Below are 15,065 nucleotides of genomic sequence, written 5' to 3'. Positions count from 1 at the left end.
TTCAGTTTCTCATGCTGCTTTGCGGGGACATACTGGGTCATCAGACGTTCCTGTAGCACTTGAATTTCTTTAAGAGCCTGCAGATTTTCTTCCTGCAGAGTTCGCTGCTTCTCTTCGGCCTTCTCGAGGTGCGTATGCAGACCTTGCAGTTGGTTCTTCAGTCGGTGCTCTGCTTCAAACTTCTCACCTCCCAAAAGTCTATTTATTTCCTTAAGCTCGTGTAGCTTTTCATTCTTTTCCTTGACTTCGTCTGTCAACTGAAATTTTTCTTCTTTCAGTTTTAAGTTTTCTCTTTTAATCTTGAATTTTCTCCTTTTTCAGTCTCTGTACTTTTCAGGGCCTCTTTGCATTCCTCCTTCCATTTATGCACATCGGCTTTGAGAATGACAGTCTCCTGGCGTGAGACTTCCTTCTGAGAGACTTTGAGATCTGTATCAAGATTGACAATAGTTTCTTTAGATATGTCCAGCTCCTCAGTGAGACTGTGTAGTTCCTTTCTGGAAACTTCCAGATCTGTGCGGCAGCTGTTGGTCTCATGATGTGAGGCATCCAGTGCTCTGTGGAGTGTCTGAAACTCTTTCTGAGATACGTCCACCTCTGTCCGGACATTGTTGACCTCCTGTTGTGAGGCATTCAGCTCTACGCGAAGAGTGTGAACCTCTTGCTGAAAGACTGTCATCTGCCTTAGTGCCTCCTCATACTTCCGCTTCAGCTTAGTCATCATTTTATCAGATTGGCTCTGCTTTTCATCCATGGCGGAAATAGTAGCATTTGCAGTATCTAGCTCAGTCTTGAGATCGTCCAATTCTGTCCTGGCTGCAGAGTACATTGCGAGCACATGTTCCTGTAGCTTCACGTTATTTTTCAGTAGCTCCGCGTAACCATCTTTCTTTTGTTTCAATTGTTCACGGAGTATATCACAGTCACGCCTGGCATTTTTCAGGGCATCCTCAGGGCTGGTCAAGGGATCGACACTCACTGGTTCCGGCTCCGCTTCCCTGGGATGGTTGGTTGAGGGTTGCTCACTGTTAGCACCGGACAGACACTTCTTTGGGGTACACGACTTCTGCCTTGGGCCCTCTAGATATTCGGTTAACAGGCGGATGAATTCTCCATTTTCTCTAGGCTGCAGGGCAACTCGGCCCCCCTTTTCCTCCACAGGATCTGCAGACATGTCTGTTCCTTCCACGGTAAGTGAAGAACCGCTTTTCTTTTTCTGCCTTTTTGATTTGGATGACACCGTCCCTTCAGGGATACTGGGGTCTCCATCTTCATTTGAAATTTTAGCAGCGTCACTGGATCCACCCGGCTTTTCTTGCAACTGTAATAGCTGACGGAAATATTCGGTGATCCACTGCTCCCACTCTTTCTCCTGCTGATCATATTCGTCATCAAAGGGAGCGTTTTTTCCAGTTCGTGCCGAGTTCAGGCACCCCCACCATTCGTGGGGTGTTTTGTGGGTGTGACTCGGTTTGGTCCCCTGTCAGAGATGTCTTCCTCTTTATTGGACTGGAAGGGCCACTCTTCCGTGGGGTAGGGTTCATTACAGGAACGCTGCATCTTGTCCTCCATTTTTAGGCTATCAGGTGTAATTTTCTTCCTGACCTCAGGAGGCGCTATTGCAGCTGTTGCCACTGTATTTGCTAGAACCCCCAATTGTGGTAGTCCTACAGGTGGGCATATTTTGCTTGTAGAGGCATCTCTGTAGACTTTTTCTTTCTTGGGTAAGTTTTACAATATCAGCAGTACTGTGCATGCATTTTCTCTTATCAGGTATACAAGATGTGCAGTTGCTAGGTAAAAACGTCTATTTGCTTTACACCATTTACTTGCTAGGTATAATCTCTCATTAGGTATGCTGAATGTGTAGTTGCTAGGTAAAAACTTATGTTTGCTTTACACCATTTACTTGCTAGGTGCAATCTCTCTGCTTCAGCCAAATAATGTGATTTTCTGTTTGAGTTCAGTCCCAACTTTGGGTATTATGACATTCACTCTTCACAGTTTGGGATACCTTTTACACAGTTCAGCAATTCCTTTTTTTTTTCTAGTAGGCAATTTTACCCTCAGCACTTGTTTACTGAAAATTACCCTGCTTCAGCACAGTCTTGCATCAATTTTCACATTTTTCTGCATATACTCCATTCACAACTGGTAGTCCTAAGCGGTGTGGCAGCCTTTACTTGCAGAATCAGTACCGCTCATGGGTCACCATCTGTATTCACTGCTTCAGCTAAACATTTGAAAATAACAAACGACTATCCCTTTCAAGGGCTAACTCACTTCTTGAACCCTGACTATGGCTGGAAGGCAAACCCCCTATTTCAATGACCATATTACACTTTATTGTGATAGGCAAATAAGGTTTTACCTGCTTCAGCAGTCTCTCTCTCTCTCCTCTTGGGATTGGGGAAAAGAGTCCATCTGTGGTTTTGTAAGTTTCAGTGCAGTGGCGTGTCTCACTTTAACTCTGGTCTCTGCTGCATGAGATTTTTTTTTTTTTTTTTTAAGTTGCTCAGACTGTTTGTAGGCAAAAAGCATAAAAAAAATTTCACAGAACAAATCTCCGGTCCTTTCTAACTTCAAAAAAGACCACCTCTCGTCCCACTACGGACACCATATGTAGGCGGACGCTCACAGAGGTATGCAAGGGAGACTGATTATAGTGAAATTAAATAAGCCTTTCATTGCGCCTTTTCCTTAACATCAGGAAACCATCCAAACAAGGGGTAAACAAAGCTTCTATTCACTTGGGAGTATTTCTAGTGAAATACTATGCAGTTCACAACTCCCTTAGATAACTTAGATAAGCATGTCTCCCAGCCCCAAACATATAGCATGAGATGAACAGATATAAAAAGTCTTGTATATGAAAGTCTTATCTGTTTGTAGTGGTTTGGAGGGAAAATCTTCCCTGTCCCTTTTCTTCAGGGTCTGTCAGCATTCAGGTTTAGAAGTTTCCCCTGTGTCTTGAAAGCAGCTCTGCTGTTTCTTCTGGCAGGGCTCAAGACAAGTGTCTCCAAGTTCAGCTCAGGTCTGAGCTAAGGAGTCTCACTTCCTGTCTCAAAAGACAGGCTTTTCTAAGCCATCTAATCAGGCAGGTGGTGTTTGTTAATTGACTACCAGCAGTTAACCACCACACTGCTGGATAACAGGTTCATTACCTGAACAGGGATAACTCCCCTGTTACAAGGTGTTTATTGTTTTATGTATGTTTTTGTTTGCTGTATTGTTTAAAGGAACGAGCAATAAAGCCTTATTTTAATTTCACCTTAAAAATGGTCGGCCTTGCATACCTCTGCACACATCTCTTACATATGGTGTCAAAAGTTGGGATGAGAGGTGGCCCTTAAAGTTCAAAGGTGCCCCGGAGACTGCCTGTGAAAATGTTTGTGCTTTTGCCTGCATCATTTCCTGCAACAGTCTGAGCAACAAAACACATGCAGAAGTGACCAGAATTAAAGGGCTACACATCCAGGCAGGAAAACTACACTGCACTGGAGAAATCCACAACGCCACAGTTTGACTGGGAGGACAGTGACAGACGGTGACCCATACAAGGGACTGATGCTGTGACCAGAGTTTACCCCACCACTTGTGAAAGAAAAAAAAAACATGGGATTTTAAAATGGCTGCCCAGCTGAAGTCAAATACAGGCTCTGCAAGAAGAATGTGGAAGAAAATGTGTTCCTGGTGCAAAGAGCCCTGCCACACGGAGCAGTGTCCCTTCAGGCCTTATTCGGATGATGAGGATGATCTCTACGTGGCCCCAGAAAAAGGGCAACAGTCAGAGGAATATTTTTTTCAACAAGCTAAAGAACTGCAGCAGCAAGCAATGCGCTGTGGTCACAAGGAAGGTACAGAAGTTTTACTTAGCAATTGCACATCCAGGATCACTGATGAGAAAGAATTTGTGCACAGTACTGCTGATGTTTCAAAACATACCAAAGTAAAGAAGAAGAAAAAGTCTACAGAGACGCCTGTGAGAGCTATAAACTCTACAAGCAAAGTATGCCCACCTGTAGGACTATCACAATTTGCGGTTCTAGCAAATACAGTGACAACAGCTGCAAAAACACCTCCCGAGGTCAGGAAAAAAATACACTTGATACCATCAAAATGGAGGACAAGATGCGGCGTTCCTGTAATGAACTCTACCCCACGGAAGAGTGGCCCTTCCAGTCCTATGAGGATAAGGATGAAGATATCTCTTATGGGGAACCTGAAACAAGACGCACCCACAAAACACCCATAGCATGGGGGAGGTGCCTAAACTCAGTACACGCCGAACAAACAGGTCTCTATAACCCCGAAAATTCCTGCCAGCTAATGCAATTGCAAGAAAAGCATGGTGGATGCTGTGAAACTGCTGAAGTTTCAAACCTAGACAGAGACCCCAGTATCCCTGATGGAACGGAGTCGTCCACAGCTAAAAGGCATAAAAGGAAAAAGAAAAGAGGTTCTCCAATTACCGTGGAAGGATCAGACACGTCCGCAGATCCTGCGGAGGAAAAGGGGGGCCGAGATGCCCTGCAGCTTATAGGAAATTGAGAATTCGTCCTGCGGATGACCGAATATCCAGATGGCCCAAGGCAGAAGTCGTGTACCCCACAGAAGTGTCTGTCTGGTGCTGACAGTGAGAAACCCTCAAACTATACCAGGGAAGTGGAGCCGGAACCAATGAGTGATGATCCCTTGACCAGCCCTGAAGATGCCCTGGAAAATACTAGCAGGACTCTGATCTCCTCTGTAAACGATTGAAACAGGAGATATAAGCTAATGCCAAGCTACAGAGTGATCTGTTATCAATCACCTTTGACTGTGGGACAGTAATGAACACGGAGCGTCGCTTACGTAGTGACTTAGAGGACCGGATGACTGAGCTGAAGGCAGCAAACACTATTATTTCCGCCATTGTCAAGAAACAGACCCACTCGGACGAAGTTATTGCTGACTTGCAGCAGAAACAGGAGGAGGTTTAAAAAAAGGCCCTCTGTCTCAGTGTAGAGCTTGGACTATCTCAGAAGGAGTCTCTCAGTCTCATTGCAGAGCTTGGAGGCTCTCGAAAGGAGGTTCACTGCCTTAGTACGGACCTCGAAGTCTCTCGAACAGCGTTTTGAAGTCTCCCAGAAAGTTTCACAGCCTAGGTACCAAGCGGGAGATCTTCCAGAAAGAAGTCCATACACTCAAGTTAGAGCTGGATGTTCCTTGCCAGGAGGTCAACACTATCCTGACAGAGGTGGACATATCGCAGAATGAGGTTCATACTTTCCGCTTAGAATTGGAGGCCTCACACCAAGAGATCAGCAGTTGCCGCACAGAACTGGAAGTCTCTAAAAAGGAACTTCTTAGTCTCGCTGAGGAGCTTGACATCTCTCAAAAAGATGTCCACAGCCTTAATGTGGATCTTAAAGTCTCTCAGAAGGAGCTTCAGACCCTCAACCTAGAGATAGAAGTCTCACGCCAGGAAACTGGGAGTCTCAAATCAGAAGTGCGTAAATGGAAGGAGGACTACAAGGAGGCCCTGAATATTACAGAGACTGTAAAAAGAGAAAATACAAGGCTGAAAGAATAAAATTCTGATTTGACTGACCACATCAATGAAAAGAAGGAAAAGCTGCATGAGCTACAAAAAATAAAGAAACTATTGGAAGATGAAAAGCTTGAACATGGAGCAACACACACAAGCAGAGCATACCTCTGCACACATCTCTTACAGTTATAAAACTAAGTTAAATGTTAATCAGGTTACTGGGATCTGTGCGTTCACTTTAGTGCAGCTCTAAAATATGTTTCTAAGTGGGATTATAACCCAAAAGAGCAATTTTCCATACAGTAGTTTAATCTTCAAAGAGGCTTTTTCAGTGGGAACAGTTCCCTGGAAGATACAAAATCCCCAGTTCAGTTAGGGTGCGTGTTGGGTCTGCTAATCATCAAGCCGGTACATACTGTACTGTAGTATTAAAGATAAGCAGTAAAACACCACAGGATCTTTCAATTTGTATAAAACAAGCCATCATACACAGCCAGGCTATAAGATATCACTGCATATGCTCTGACACTAAATCCAGAGACAGACACCTCACAACCCTGACTGAATCATTCAGACAGAAGGGATACAAGACAAAGACTATTGCCACAACTATCAACTGCACTAAAAGCCCATGGAAACACCTGCTCCAATACAAGTAGAAAAGTATAACCACACGCATACCACCAGTGGCCACATACAACCCTGCCCTAGACGGAATTTGAAAAACAATCAAAGATCTGCAACCCATGCTGACAGATGATAAAATATCAAACTACATTTACCCCAAACCTCCTTGCGTTCTGGCAACCGTCAAAACTACAGACATAAGTTAGTCAATAGAAAACATCATAACGAAATCAAGGACGCTGTTAATGGCACAAGAGCATGCAAAAACACGCTGCAAATTTGCAAACATATATGCCAAAATCCCACAGCCAGTCACAAACATAGAACATGCAATGTTAAAGGATAATACAGCTGCACAACCAGGAATGTGGTATATATGATTCAAGACAGCAAATGTGACCAATCATGCTGCTACATTCGTGAAACCAGCTAAACACTTCAAACCAGAATGAACTTACACAGACACAATATCATGAAGAAGGAAAATACTGCACTCCAGTGGGACACCACGTCTCAGATCATTCCATAAATTATTTAAAAATTAAAATCCTCAAAGGAATACCTAAAAGCACTCAAGCATGGAAAACATTCAAACTCAAAATGATAATACACGTCGACTCTAAAACAAGGTTACTTAATGCTGATATGGGGCTTTTAACCCAGTACTACAATTTGTTGTAATGTTTCTCCCTGCCTCTCTGAATTTTATAATTAACCCCCTCGTCCCCTCCCTGCATCCCCACCTCCCTGCACACTGCTGATGTATGTAGGGTCCCGTGTCTCACTGTCCCATTCATACATTTATTTCCTTGTCTGTTTCTTCCTTCTGTGCATAGATGGCTATTTTGTTTTTCTTTTATTACACCTGTGTTCAACTCATGACATCTCTGTAAATCAGTATTGCTGACCCGAGGAAAAGAGAAGAATCCTTGAAAGCCTGTGTTATAATAACAATTGTTAGTAGGGTTGCCAGGTGGCTTCTCCGAAAATACTGGACTCAATGGTGAAAGGTGCATCAGGTCACTATGTCCAGGGAGGAAAATACCGGACACATACATGTCCAGTATTACAGTACCTCTCATTTTTTACTAGACAGAGTATCCAAATACAGGACAGTCCAGTTCAATACCGAACACCTGGCAACTCTAGTTGTTAGTCCAAAAGAACAAGCTCCTCACCCCTATCACATGCAGCACCTATCATCTGAGATCTGACTCCAAAAGACTATTCATGGTCCCAAGGCTCAACAAAGTATCCGGACGTTCCTCCTTCTCCTTCCGTGCACCCCAAAACTGGAACAACCTACCAGAGACTCTCATATCCACCACCAGCTTAAGTTCTTTCAAATCTAAGGCTGTCTCACACTTTAATCTGGTCTGTAACTGTTTCATACGCCTATAATATAAATTATCTCTAACTGTGCGCGCAATGTCTTGTATATAATGTATACCCTGCTCATTTATGTAACTGTATTTGTAACCATGTATTATTTGTTTTACTCTGTGCCCAGGACATACTTGAAAACGAGAGGTAACTCTCAATGTATTACTTCCTGGTAAAATATTTTATAAATAAATAATAAATAAAAAAGGTATCACCTACTACTGAAGTACTCATTTACACTGCACTATAAAACTGCTATGATTCCCCAGTTCATAACATGTTACCAACCACTGGTAATGTAAAATCTGGGTACTCGAATGATTCTATATAATACAAATGATTTTCAGGGACAGTAACATGAACCAATACTATTAAGGCCTCAATTCTATGTACTGTGAAGAACTCCGCTCCATGCAAGTAAAAGTGATTACATTTTGTCCGGCTCGAGCAAGATGGGTTCACTGCACATTAAATATAACCTAAGAGTGATACATGATGGGTTCATATACCTACTATAAATTATTCAATGTAGAATTTCAGCTGCCAGTGTGTAGAACAAAGGTTATCTGTGCAACGCATGTGTAACATTACTAGTTACCTACTGTTCACGCCCTTCAGTACATGAACTCAGACCTTGCTTTAGCATTGCAGGAGCTATGCAATGGTTCATGCATTATATAGCCAGAGCTTTTCTATGCTTTTATCAGTAGTAATGTAGACAAAAGAAGAACAATATACAGGGCAGAGTTTTACACCCATTGCTGGATGTTTAGTGTCCAGGTTTTATGTAAATTAGTGGGAAGTAGTGGGCTCTCCGCCAAGAGCAAAGTCCTGCACATTAGCACTAAGCCAGCTCTGTGCATAATTTATAATCGTGTCTGCATTATTAAAACAAACACCAACCTTGCAAAATAGCCTTGTCTCCTCTCCTTCTTTTCTTCCTTGCTGTCCATGATAGAAGCTGCGAGGCAGCTAAGCGAGCTGTTGAGCCCAGGGCGTTTTCCTTGTTACTGCTTCTGCATCTCCACCGATGTTCGCTCGGTGCTGAAAATTATACGAGTGCAAGTTAATATATATATGAATCCAAGTGTATAAAAGCCTGGAGAACCTGCTCCTAATGTTATCATACACACACAGCGCGGGACAATACACTTTAAGAACATAACCTGGGTCACATGGCACCAGTGCTGTGCCAGGACGAAAACATAACCACAGAAGGACACATCCAGACAAGTTTGGCCACAACACTCGCATACAATAGGCATGATTATCTAGGGAAGTCTAAAATATAGCAGGGATTATTTATCAAAGTCTCTCAGCTGCAAAACGGGGGCCGAAAACAAAAATGGCACCAGATTTACTTAAGAAAATGATTTTTTTTACAGCAGTTTTGCAGACGACTTTGTTTAATGGACAAATACAGTAAACATTTTTTTTTAAAAATGAGCTTTCCCTAAAAATGTGAATTGTGCATACTCTCTTCTCAGCTCCTCGGTTACCAAGACATATACTTCATTCCTGGTAGTACTCCGATTGAGGCAGATTTGTGGCTTTGCTGTTTAAGTGTCAACCAAGGGAGATGGAGCGGCTCAGTGAGTAAAGACACTGACTCTGTAAATACTGACACTGAGTTTGAATCAGGGGAACCTTGTTCAAATCCCGGCGTCAGGTCTTTGTGACCTTGGGTAAGTCACTTTATCTCCCTGTACCTCAGGCTCCAAAAACACATGTGGACAGGGACTGTGTCTGTAATCCTAAGTACCTTGCACTATACTTTATTTTATATAATACTTTGTTCCAATGGGTCACAAAGCGCTTCACAATGGTGAAGCGCTATGTGACCCATTGGAACAAAGTACTATATGAAATAAAGTTATTTAAGTATTTATCGGAAGGAAGTGAACAAGGCAGAAAGTAAACACATTGTACAGTGAGACTTTCATAAACATTTTTGATATAGCTCCGCCTCCTTATTCTATATAGTCTGAAGCGGCTGTTCGGGTTGAAGTCAATAGGGATTTTTGTCAGAAAATGGGCTGAATGCCACTTCAAACTATACAGAGTTACTTACCCCTTCAGTCCTAAAATGGTCAAAAGTTTGCCTTACATTTTTTTTAACAGTTTTTGCTATACCTTTATTGTACATGGGTGCATGGGTGCCCTCTGACAGCAAGTGGGTTAAGATGCTGACAATGTGGGATAGAATAATATGGCCACACGCACAGAAAAATTCTGGAAAGCCAAGTTGAATCACCAATAGCTTTTAGTTTTATTCATATAGCCCTATGGGGCTTATTCATGAACCTGCGATAGTGCCGATGGGTGTATTATGGCACAGAGGCCCGATCCACAACAGGGTGCTAAGCTTTAGCATGCCTTTGCTCCTATTTGGGAGTAAGTTTGTGCTACAGCTTAGCAACCTTTTGTGGATCTGGGCCAGAAACTCCCACTGACTTTGCAGTTTAATGAATAGCCCCCTATGTCCCAAGGCGGCAAACAGCTGAAGCTATACTGTCTGTAAAAATCCTATGCGCTGCGAAGCGCACTATACTGTAATTGTGAAGCGCTTTGAGTCCTTTTGGGAGGAAAGCGCTATATAAAATAAAGTTATTATTATAATTCAGTGTCTATCACCGTTTGTTCCCCCAAACAATTGGCAATTCATTAACAGATTTACAAAAGGAGAGAGGGGGAGAGGGAGACGGAGAGAGGGAGAGAGAGAACGAGAGAGAGAGAGAACGAGAGAGATAGAGAGAGAGAACACCACCATGGCATTTAGGAGGAACGTTCAGTTATTCAAATATGAATAATAAAATCCTGAGGAGATGTAATTGCACCTTAAAAAAAAAAAAGATATAGAGGCAGTGCCCATATGTTCAATGTTGCAGTTATTAACCACCTCTCAAGCATAGTCCTCCTCCCGAAGAAGTGATCATAATGCCTTGAATTGTTCTTATGGATGAAGGGAGGCCTGCGGGGATTATTGAAGATCTCATTCAGGCTGCACTAGTAAAAGTAATTTAGAATAATTTCAGTGGGTATTATATTCAGGGCATCAGTGTTTACAAAACACTGTAATATGTAAAATGTACAGGGCACAGAGTAAGGCAATAGCCAATTATGGTGTCATAACTGATAATTAAGGCCACACAACACCATAATTACCTGTATATCCTATCCATAGTTGAGTTTCATTGCTCCTGTTCATTTTTGATATGATAATACAATCCTAAAATTAAATAGAACATCACAGAGACTTGTATGTATCCAGTATTTTTTTGATATATAGTAGGCATAAACGAAAGGGATGAATTACAGTCTCCAGTAAGGGTTAATGGTTTATTAGCGTTTCCTGAAACCCACTTCTACTGTGTACTGTTTTGTAACTGTTTAAGTTGCCTGTCCTGCCAAGTCTCACTTTCCCCCAAAGTCATAAACCATAGAAAATAAGGGTTGAATGTCAATGTTCTATCAAACAATATCTGGCATGACCCAAGTGCCTTAAAATGCAATAGCACGATGACTAAATGTTGTATTGCAATCAGTTCACTGTTGGGTGGGCCTGGAAGACATTGTTTTTTTTGCACCTGTAAGTAGGACTGCCACTGTAAAAAGTGCTGTAGAAAAGAAGGCAAGCAATCATATAGACCCAGAGTTACTATATTGTAATAAATGGCAAAACTATATGGTTAAATTGTTTAAAATGTTACATTGTATTCAAAGTGTGTTTGCAATCTAACAGGCATTGCACTTTTAAGTCCCAGTCAAGCTTAGTACCTTTAAGTAGCTTAAAGTCAGAGTGCAATGTAGAGGGTATCCAGAAATGCAGAAAATAGAGAATTGCTACAAAAGTTAACATTTATTGCAGATATTTATTGCAGATGAAAAAACATAATGAAAAAGTACATGTACATTTGGAAGCTGTTTAACAGGATATGTAACAGGGCCGCCCCTACAGTGTATCTATGCCACATCTCTGCTCTGAGGGCCACCGCCCCTCTAGACCCAGGCCCTGATTCTATGGGCCGTAGCCCCCCCTTTGCGGGCCACCACCCATATGCCCCCCCTTTCCTTGCCTGTAGTGTCCTCCCGTTTACTGGCTGTTTTACCATCCGGATGGGCGCTCTTTATGCAGGCCCATCCTAGGGCCACAGGTAAGCCCATTATTTCTTATACCACTTATATCCACTCTTCAGGCCCATTTCCCCCTTATATCCACTCCCTAGGCCCATTACCCCCTCATACCCACCCCCCAGGCCCATTACCCCCTTACACCCATTGCCCAGGCCCATTACCCCCTTATACCCATTGTCCAGGCCCATTAGCCCCTCATACCTCCTGCCAGGCCCATTACCCCCTTATACCCACTCCCCAGGCCCATTACCCCCATATACCCACTCCCCATGCCCAATACCCAATTATAACTCTCAGGCCCATTACCCCTCCATATTAAACCGCCATGCCCATACCTGCTCTTTCCTCCGACAGGCCTACACCTTCTCCTTCTTGTTCCCCCCCGCCCACAGTATGCGGAGGGGGGCCCTACTTCTTACACTTGTCCAGGGCCCAACTTTTTCTGTTGGTGATCCTGGTCTCAAATGTACAGCAATTAGTGAAACAAATATCAAGGATAGTACATAAGTCAAGTTCATACACAGGGCATCCTTCTTGCAGACAATGAAATACAGTAGATTAATGACACGGATACGGAAAAAGTGATGCTTGTATTTTTACATGAAGTGTTCCTGTGCATATGATATTAGATAAAGCCTTCCTATATCCTACTGTAGCTTACAAATCACTACAGTATCCTACAGTAGCATTTAACTCTTACAACAGGATGCTCCGTTATATAGGCAGTAACAACCATTAAGTGCTATTATGGCGTTGTGATCATTATTTCAGTTCCACGGAAATAAAGTTGAACTAATTCAATGGTATTTCATTAGGTTGAAATGAGGTCATTTTTCTTGAAAAAAATAAAAAATTAAATAACATTTGAAATCATCGTATACAAATTTCTTAAAGTCTGGAAATGTTCCACGTTCAGCTTTGTAATAGGGAAAGGATTGCAGGCAGAGTTATGGAAACCTCATGCCTGTGCCCTTATGAACTAGGAAGAGGGAGAGCAAGATAAGTGAAATGAAGGCAGTATACAGTATATATAGCCCACTCTAAACTTTAGGTTACCATGTTTAAAAACAGTTTCTGGATAGCTTAAAGAAATGAATTAGAAATACTTACTTTGCACTTTCACAAGAAAAACATACATGTGCTATTAACTCATGTGGTCCTAAGAGGGTCCGGGCTACATCTTTTAGGCGAGGTCACAGCAAATTCCTTCCACAACAAGCTTACTTGCTAAGGCAGAATGTGCAGGAAACGGAATGGCTAAAGTTTACACTCCGCATACTTCAAGGGGCTGATTCACTAAACCACAGTAAATCTGCTTGACATAAGCTCATTGAAGTGAAGATACATTTCGCAACTTTTGTCACATATGAGAATTACCAATTTTCCCTTTGACCTTTCCGTTGCCCTTATTACGTACCAGACAGACCAGTGTAGCAGATACATTATGCTACTTTACACAGAGCGCTGAATGCAATCGTAGCAGAAGGTGGAAGTGGGGGGGAGGGGGGCTCCTCGACGTTCATTTACATCACTGGATGGGGGGTTGGGGGGGCGCCTGATTACTACTGAAGCAACCACGTGGTTTCAACCCAATTGGACATTTGGCCGCGGCCGTCTCTGCCGGCGTGTGGTCGCCGAGGGCCCGAAGGCACAGCCGCTCCGCTGCTGGACTCTCTCCACCGTCCGTTTCTCCAATAAGGTAAGTTAGTTTAAGGGGTTTCAGTGGTTAGGGTAGGGGGTTAAGGATAGGGGTTTTAGGATAATGAGTTTTTGGGTAGGGTTTAAGGGGAATGGCTTAGGGTCAGGGGTTAAAGTTTTTAGTGTAGGGGTAGAATTAATATTAGGGGTTAAGATTAGGGGTTTTTATTGTTCGGGCCTTACCTTGGAGGCGAAGAAGCCAGCTGAGAGTTGTCCCGGAGGTGAGGTGAGTGGCGGTTAAACGGCAGAGACCAAATATCCTAGACTGTGGTCGCAATGCCACGTGTCTAATGGTAATCGGGTGCGGCTAGACTTCGGCATTGTGAACAAGGGTTTTTATTACAAAGTAGGGCAATAAATGTCAGAAGGGCTTGGCATTGCCTTGAGTGACCTGACTCATGATCACACTATATTCAAATATATTAGTCTACAGTAGTACAGTGTATGGGTAACTTATCTATCATCCCCCAAAACAGGAACGCACAAAGACAAAGAATCAGATCTCATCAGAGATACTAACTAATCCCAATAAAAAAAATCCTACCCCCATTCCCCCACCACTGCACCCTCCCTGAGAAGCTTATATGACTTTATCTTGTCCTGGACTTTCTTCATCTCTAGCGCCTTAGTAGGGTTGCCAGGTGTCTGGTATTAAACTGGACTGTCCTGTATTTGGATACTCTGTCCAGTAAAAAATGAGAGGTACTGTAATACTGGACATGTATGTGTCCGGTATTTTCCTCCCTGGACATAGTGACCTGTCGCACCTTTCACCATTGAGTCCAGTATTTTTGGAGAAGCCACCTGGCAACCCTACGCCTGAGGTTTCCATAGTAACTTTTAGACTGCTCTGGCGAGCGCTCCCTTTTCACCTCCTGGACAGTTAGAGCAGCGTTTCCCAAACTTTTTTTTCCGTGGCCCGGTTATTTTGAACTTCTCCTTCGTGACACACTAAAAATGTTATCGCCTATACAAAATAAAACAGATATGAATGTCCATACTGTTTTCATATATTCTCCTAATCACCTCTATTCTCCCTCCCCCCATCTCCCTCTGACCTGCACAGACGTACACAGTCACTGACCTACAGACACCCACACAGACAGACCTGCACAGACACAGCCACTGCTGGCCTGCACAGATACACACACACACACAAACACACTGATACACACACACACCCCCTGACACACACACAGACACATACACACACACTCTCCCCTATACACACACACACACACACACAGCCACTGATACACACACTCCCCTATATATACACACACACACACCCCTATATACACACACACACACACACACACACACACACACACAGTGGAGTACAGAGGCAGCGACGGATGTGAGTGACTGAGGGGCAAGAGAGGAAAGGCCGGCGATCCAAGCAGGTGGCTCCCCGCATCCCCCTGCACCCACTGCCCGCCAGTGACTGCGCACCACCACTTCCCGCCCTCGCGCCCATCTCCCGCACCAAGGGGACGGGGGGAAGGGAGCACCACGCGAGGAGCGGGTGGGGGGGAGGGACGCCGCGTGGCCAGCCTCGCTGTGACCCGGCAATTTTGCTTCCGTGGCCCGGTGCTGGGTCGCGACCCACCATGTGGGAAACGCTGAGTTAGAGGGTAATTCTACATAGTCTGCATTGTCCGATCATGCCTAACTAACTTCAATGGGGATT

General features: G+C 43.5%; 1 protein-coding gene across 8 annotated transcripts in view; it reads right to left on the bottom strand.

The window, feature by feature from the left end:
- The window catches only part of NCOA7 (nuclear receptor coactivator 7), a 227,631-nt gene that overhangs the window by 183,455 nt on the left and 29,111 nt on the right, over positions 1-15,065 (bottom strand). For 7 of the 8 annotated variants that reach the window (XM_075597253.1, XM_075597252.1, XM_075597254.1 and 4 more), the window contains one exon: positions 8,447-8,587. In XM_075597253.1, coding sequence (XP_075453368.1) covers positions 8,447-8,496 — 50 coding nt within the window. In that variant the 5' untranslated portion in view covers positions 8,497-8,587. Of the gene's footprint in view, positions 1-8,446; positions 8,588-10,442; positions 10,550-15,065 lie in introns of those variants that run through there. The other variant, XM_075597248.1, reaches the window with a different exon arrangement.

The sequence above is a fragment of the Ascaphus truei genome, chromosome 4 (genome assembly GCF_040206685.1).
Source record: "Ascaphus truei isolate aAscTru1 chromosome 4, aAscTru1.hap1, whole genome shotgun sequence".
NCBI classification, from domain to species: domain Eukaryota; kingdom Metazoa; phylum Chordata; class Amphibia; order Anura; family Ascaphidae; genus Ascaphus; species Ascaphus truei.
This window is presented reverse-complemented; position numbering and strand designations above follow the sequence as displayed.